The sequence below is a fragment of the Ruditapes philippinarum genome, unplaced genomic scaffold, assembly GCF_026571515.1.
Source record: "Ruditapes philippinarum isolate M1 unplaced genomic scaffold, ASM2657151v2 ctg425_1_1_1_1, whole genome shotgun sequence".
Lineage (NCBI taxonomy): Eukaryota > Metazoa > Mollusca > Bivalvia > Venerida > Veneridae > Ruditapes > Ruditapes philippinarum.
Window position 1 is genome coordinate 599,049 of NW_026864449.1, and position 6,321 is coordinate 605,369.

Here is a 6,321-nt window from a genome sequence, read left to right on the forward strand (position 1 = left end):
TTTTGTATTGGTTGTAATGAAACACTTTTTTCAATTGGAATTAAAATAATAAAGATATTGTTATACAACGAGGACATCTAAACTTTCCCTTTTTATTCAAAAGAGTTTAAAAGAATAATTAATGCTGTTATTTCTACTTGAAAAAGTTTATGTAAATATCGTGTTGACCGTGTTTAACGTGTTGACCAACAACGCGTCTAAATTTTTTGTGCAAACATTTTAAAAACTTGGTAATTACAATAAGTACATAAGGTGTCTAACTGAAGGATAATTGTCATTTTCACACAACAGAAACATGGAATTGTTACTTTACAAGTTTATGCTTATTTTAGCTTATTCGTGTACTGGTTTAGTACGATGCGAAATGATTGATAAGAATTTCATAACCGAACAAGTTTGCTTTGATTCCTATGGTACCGTTTTGGAAACTAGCGATCAAGTACGCGGGAAAATTGACTGTGGATCGCGATGCATTAAAAACAACTGTACATCGTTTCTGTACAATCAAGATCTGAAACTGTGTACACTTAACTCAGAAATGTTCTTTAACAGAACAACACTTGGATGCAATAATTTGGTGTACTACGCCGAAGTCACGGTAAAATGTTTTATGAATTCCTTTTTGTGTTTAGTGCATTTCTTTTATGAAAAAAATATTTGCATGAAGATTATAAGATATATAGCACGTTTTAAATTATATAACTGTAAAAACAACATATCAGTAAAAAAATATACTAGTAATATTTCACTGAAAGTGCTTAAGATGCGATCACACAAACCTAATCCAAATATTTTCAGTAGAAAATAAAATAATATTCAACGTTGAACTACAAGAAACCTAACTGAAACATTGCCCTTATAGGCTTTTAAAAAGATGGTAAATTGAAAAAGAGACAAAACGAAACAGACAAAAACACCATTAAAAAAAATAAATTGTAAAAACATTTCTTAAAAACCTAAGAACTGTTTGTATTATATATTTCAGACTCAGCAGCCTGGTAATCAGCCCGGACCAGTTGGTACGTAAAGCATATATTCTATTTTACATTTAAATCGACAAATCATTTTAAATATTTAAGTGTTTATGATAATTTTAAAAGAGGTTTTCACATATATTTCATGCAAACGATGTCGTTTTGTACCAAAAAAAATGTTTTACTTTCTTTCACGAAGATTGATTCAAACGATTGAATATGCTGTACTACCATCAACAACAAACAGCGAGAGAATGAATGAATGAATGAATGAATGAAAGATAAAAAAATAAATGATTAAATGAACAAACAAATAAATAGATAAATAATAAAATAAATAATTATAAATAAATAAAATAAATAAATAAAATTAAGAAAAAAAACTCCAAAAAAACCCCCCAAAAACAACAAAACACACACGCACACACACACACACTAAAAACACAATTAACAACTATAAACAAAAATATATAAATAAATAGAATTAAAAGAAAGAAAGAAAGAAAGAAAGAAAGATAGAAAGAAAGAAAGAAAGATAGAAAGAAATGAAGAGAGAAAGAAAGAAAGAAAGAGAAAGAAAGAACGATCAAACATATGTAAAAATGCAATAAATAAATTTTGAAAGCACTATAAATGGGTCTTTCGGTCTTAACCTGGTTGTATTTGCTAGTGCATTTTAAGACATTTTTTATCATTAAGAAATCATGCTTTTTCATTACAATTGAACTAATGTTGCTGCATTACAGTTGAAATCATGTTGCTGCGTTACAGTTGAAATCATGTTGTTGCATTACAGTTGAAATCATGTTGTTGCATTACAGTTGAAATCATGTTGTTGCATTACAGTTGAAATCATGTTGCTGCATTACAGTTGAAATCATGTTGTTGCATTACAATTGAACCAATGTTACTGCATTACAGTTGAAATCATGTTGTTGCGTTACAGTTGAAATCATGTTGTTGCATTTCAGTTGAAATCTTGTTGTTGCATTACAGTTGAAATCATGTTGTTGCATTACAGTTGAACTAATGTTGCTGCATTACAGTTGAAATCATGTTGTTGCATTACAATTGAACCAATGTTACTGCATTACAGTTGAAATCATGTTGCTGCGTTACAGTTGAAATCATGTTGTTGCATTCAGTTGAAATCATGTTGTTGCATTACAGTTGAAATCATGTTGTTGCATTACAGTTGAACTAATGTTGCTGCATTACAGTTGAAATCATGTTGTTGCATTACAATTGAACCAATGTTACTGCATTACAGTTGAAATCATGTTGCTGCGTTACAGTTGAAATCATGTTGTTGCATTACAGTTGAACTAATGTTGCTGCATTACAGTTGAAATCATGTTGTTGCATTACAGTTGAAATCATGCTGTTGCATTACAGTTGAAATCATGTTGTTGCATTACAGTTGAACTAATGTTGCTGCATTACAGTTGAAATCATGTTGTTGCATTACAGTTGAAATCATGTTGCTGCACTACAGTTGAACTAATGTTGCTGCACTACAGTTGAACTAATGTTGCTGCATTACAGTTGAACTAATGTTGCTGCGTTACAGTTGAAATCATGTTGTTGCATTTCAGTTGAAATCTTGTTGTTGCATTACAGTTGAAATCATGTTGTTGCATTACAGTTGAACTAATGTTGCTGCATTACAATTGAACCATCATGTTGTTGCATTACAGTTGAACATCATGTTGCTGCATTACAGTTGAAATCATGTTGTTGCATTACAGTTGAAATAATGTTGTTGCATTACAGTTGAAATCATGTTGTTGCATTACATTTGAAATCAATGTTGTTGCATTACAGTTGAAATCATGTTGCTGCATTACAGTTGAAATAATGTTGTTGCATTACAGTTGAAATCATGTTGTTGCATTACAGTTGAAATAATGTTGCTGCATTACAGTTGAAATCATGTTGTTGCATTACAGTTGAACTAATGTTGTTGCATTACAGTTGAAATAATGTTGTTGCATTACAGTTGAACTAATGTTGTTGCATTACAGTTGAAATCATGTTGTTGCATTACAGTTGAAATCAATGTTGTTGCATTACAGTTGAACTAATGTTGTTGCATTACAGTTGAAATCATGTTGTTGCATTACAATTGAACAATGTTACTGCATTACAGTTGAAATCATGTTGTTGCATTACAGTTGAAATCATGTTGTTGCATTACAGTTGAAATAATGTTGCTGCATTACAGTTGAACTCATGTTGCTGCATTACAGTTGAAATCATGTTGTTGCATTACAGTTGAATCATGTTGTTGCATTACAGTTGAAATCATGTTGTTGCATTACAGTTGAACTAATGTTGCTGCTTACAGTTGAAATCATGTTGTTGCATTACAGTTGAACTAATGTTGCTGCATTACAGTTGAAATCATGTTGCTACATTACAGTTTAACTAATGTTGCTGCATTACAGTTGAAATCATGTTGCTGCGTTACAGTTGAAATCATGTTGCTGCATTACAGTTGAAATCATGTTGTTGCATTACAGTTGAAATCATGTTGTTGCATTACAGTTGAACTAATGTTGCTGCATTACAGTTGAAATCATGTTGCTACATTACAGTTGAACTAATGTTGCTGCATTACAGTTGAAATCATGTTGCTGCGTTACAGTTGAAATCATGTTGTTGCATTACAGTTGAAATCATGTTGCTGCATTACAGTTGAAATCAAGTTGTTGCATTACAGTCACGTCGGCTTCATTTCTACTCCTGTTTGGCATTATCAGTATTTCATTTGAAAAAAAGTTTTTATCTTTTGTCTGTAACTAATATTAAGATAGCAGTTTCAATTTTGTCTAGCTTAATGCCAGTATTGAACAATTTTGCTTTCAATGACTTACATTTGTAATATAAATCTTTTACAGTATTATGTGGTGAAATTCCATTACTTCCTTCCATTATGGTGAACAACGCAAGCGGAAATTACAGTGTAGGTTACAAGATGCCATATAATTGTAGCGCATGCGCAAGTTATCCGCCAAATGGCTCTCCAGAATACATAGAATGTGGCATTGACGGCGTGTGGATTGTACCTCCAGTATTATGTGTCACTGGTAAGTTACAAATATATTACGTTCTTTAATCAAGTTTTCATTTTTATAGACAATGTTAGTTACAGAGACACTGTGCTGTGACTTTCAAGTATGCAGAAAAATTGCTTTTTCTCAGGATAAATTTTCTGCTGTTTATTTTCCAAGACCATCTTTACGATGTTTGTTGAACATTATATTCAAATTATGAATTAATACTTAACTTAAATACAATTTGAAACATAAAAAACCGCCTCCGTGGTCGATGAGTTAGAGTCGATGACTGCTAATCCAGTTACCTCTCTGGCGTGGGTTGGATCCCCGGGAGATGATTTGGTAGTTTAGTGCGGAGGAAGGTTGTCTAGTACTGGTGTAACTCTCCAGGAACGATGGTTAGGAAACTATCCGCCTATGTGACTGAAATACTGTTTTGAAAAGGCGTAAAATCAAACAAACAAACAAACTAACAAAAGAAACATTAAAATGTGCTCACCTGAACACATATTTCTGAGATTCCTTCTTATTATTTTATTTTCCAGGGGCTGATACTGGATTTTTAAAGGGTAAGTGTTGTTGAAAATTATAATCGAGCAATTCTGTATAAAATACTTTCGAAATTAATTCAAGACCCTTAAAAACCATTGAGGTTTTAAGACATTCCGGACTGGAGTTTGTTTTTGTTTTTTTGAAACTAATATCTATTTGATGGAGGGCTAGACCAATAACTTTTCTCTCGAATCGGACAAAAAACGGCTTTCAATCTATTTCTTTATTGCATATCTTCCAGTTTTAAATGCCCCAGCTGATATTTATATGAAATTTAAATTTTATGTTTTTAGATATTTTGATTTCAACGGAGTTCCTTAAAACTAAAATTTCTATTAAAATCATACACGTTACTTTAATGTTGATAATATATTTTTATTCAAGCAAATTGAATCTTTTCCGGTTGTTATTTTTTTGTGACGAATGAAAGATTTCACATTCACTGTATTGAGCCTTAAATACATTTTAGATGACAGACTATTCGTACAATTTAATAAATGCCTGACGACTTATATATACTTCTTTCAGATGGGACCCCTGTACCTGCCAATGCAATAGGTAAACTGTTGTTATTTTATAAAGATTTACAAAGATATATCACTGTTTTAATATGTACTCATGTGTTCCTCAAGTAACTTGATTTAAATAAGCTATGTTCTGTTTGTATTAAAATGAGCTTTGGACAAATTTAATGACCATATCGAATTTCTTTAATTTAAATTTTACACTCACATAGATTAATTTCATTTAATGTTAATACATGTATTTATAATTTTTTAACTTTATTTATTTAATAGGTTGTTTCCATGAGTTTAACAACACTTGTCCAGAGGCTTCGGTAATGGATGGGTACTTATATGATGGTACTTATGGTTCGTGTTTTTGTGACAGTTCGTGTTGCGGCGCCGGCGACTGTTGCTATGATTCCACATGTGCATCAGTGCCAAAACCTAAACCCTAAACAGATTTTGTCAACCAAATACCGAATTCAATAGTTAAACGAAATAATTGAAGATTCATTTCGTGAAAGTGCACATATATTTGTCTAGAAAACTTATTTTAATTGGCATTAAATAAAAAATTGTGACATTAGTAGAAAAAATAATGACCTCATTTAATTATACGATGTTTGTGAAAATTCAAATAAAAATATTGTAACTTTACAGAATTGTTTGTATTTAACATGTTATGAAGAAAGTTATACGGGGAAGTCAAAGGCCGGAACCGCAAAGCAGGCCAGGACTTTGGCTTGCCCGGCTATAGACTACACGTGTATATTTTAAAGGTAATCAAATAAAAAACAATTAAGAAATATATTATAAGTTATAAAGATTTTTGACAGGTTATATGACTCTACATAAACGACTGTTTGCAAATATAACACAAACAACCCTTTATGTACTGTCATATAACCTGTCAGAAATATACATATGAATTTATGATACATCCTTTTGAGAAAAAAAAGTAAATTAGTTAGAAAATTGACAGCAGCCATTAAAAACGTCACGATTATCCAATAAAAACGACGTTACAAACGCGAAGTATTATTGGCGTCCGCGCTGAAGCGCGGCGCCCCTTATGGAATGAAATCAGATCTTGTGAAACGGCAACAGCAATTTCTCGAGCCTTTTGGTCGGTCATAATAAAAGCCGATCATTCCGATCGGTATGAGGGTGATTGATTATTAATTAAAAATGAAATGTCGCGATATGTACAATGAATTGCAAACTGGAGAA

The 6,321-nt window shown here is 31.6% G+C and overlaps 1 protein-coding gene across 1 annotated transcript; it reads left to right on the forward strand.

Moving 5' to 3' along the window:
- The first annotated feature begins 270 nt into the window (after window positions 1-270).
- On the forward strand, window positions 271-5,699 carry LOC132725597 (uncharacterized). The gene is made up of 6 exons (XM_060710740.1): window positions 271-598; window positions 986-1,019; window positions 3,875-4,063; window positions 4,579-4,602; window positions 5,114-5,143; window positions 5,383-5,699. The coding sequence occupies exons 1-6, from the start codon at window positions 296-298 to the stop codon at window positions 5,544-5,546; spliced, it is 744 nt and encodes a 247-aa protein (XP_060566723.1). The 5' UTR covers window positions 271-295; the 3' UTR covers window positions 5,547-5,699.
- The last annotated feature ends 622 nt before the right edge of the window (window positions 5,700-6,321 follow it).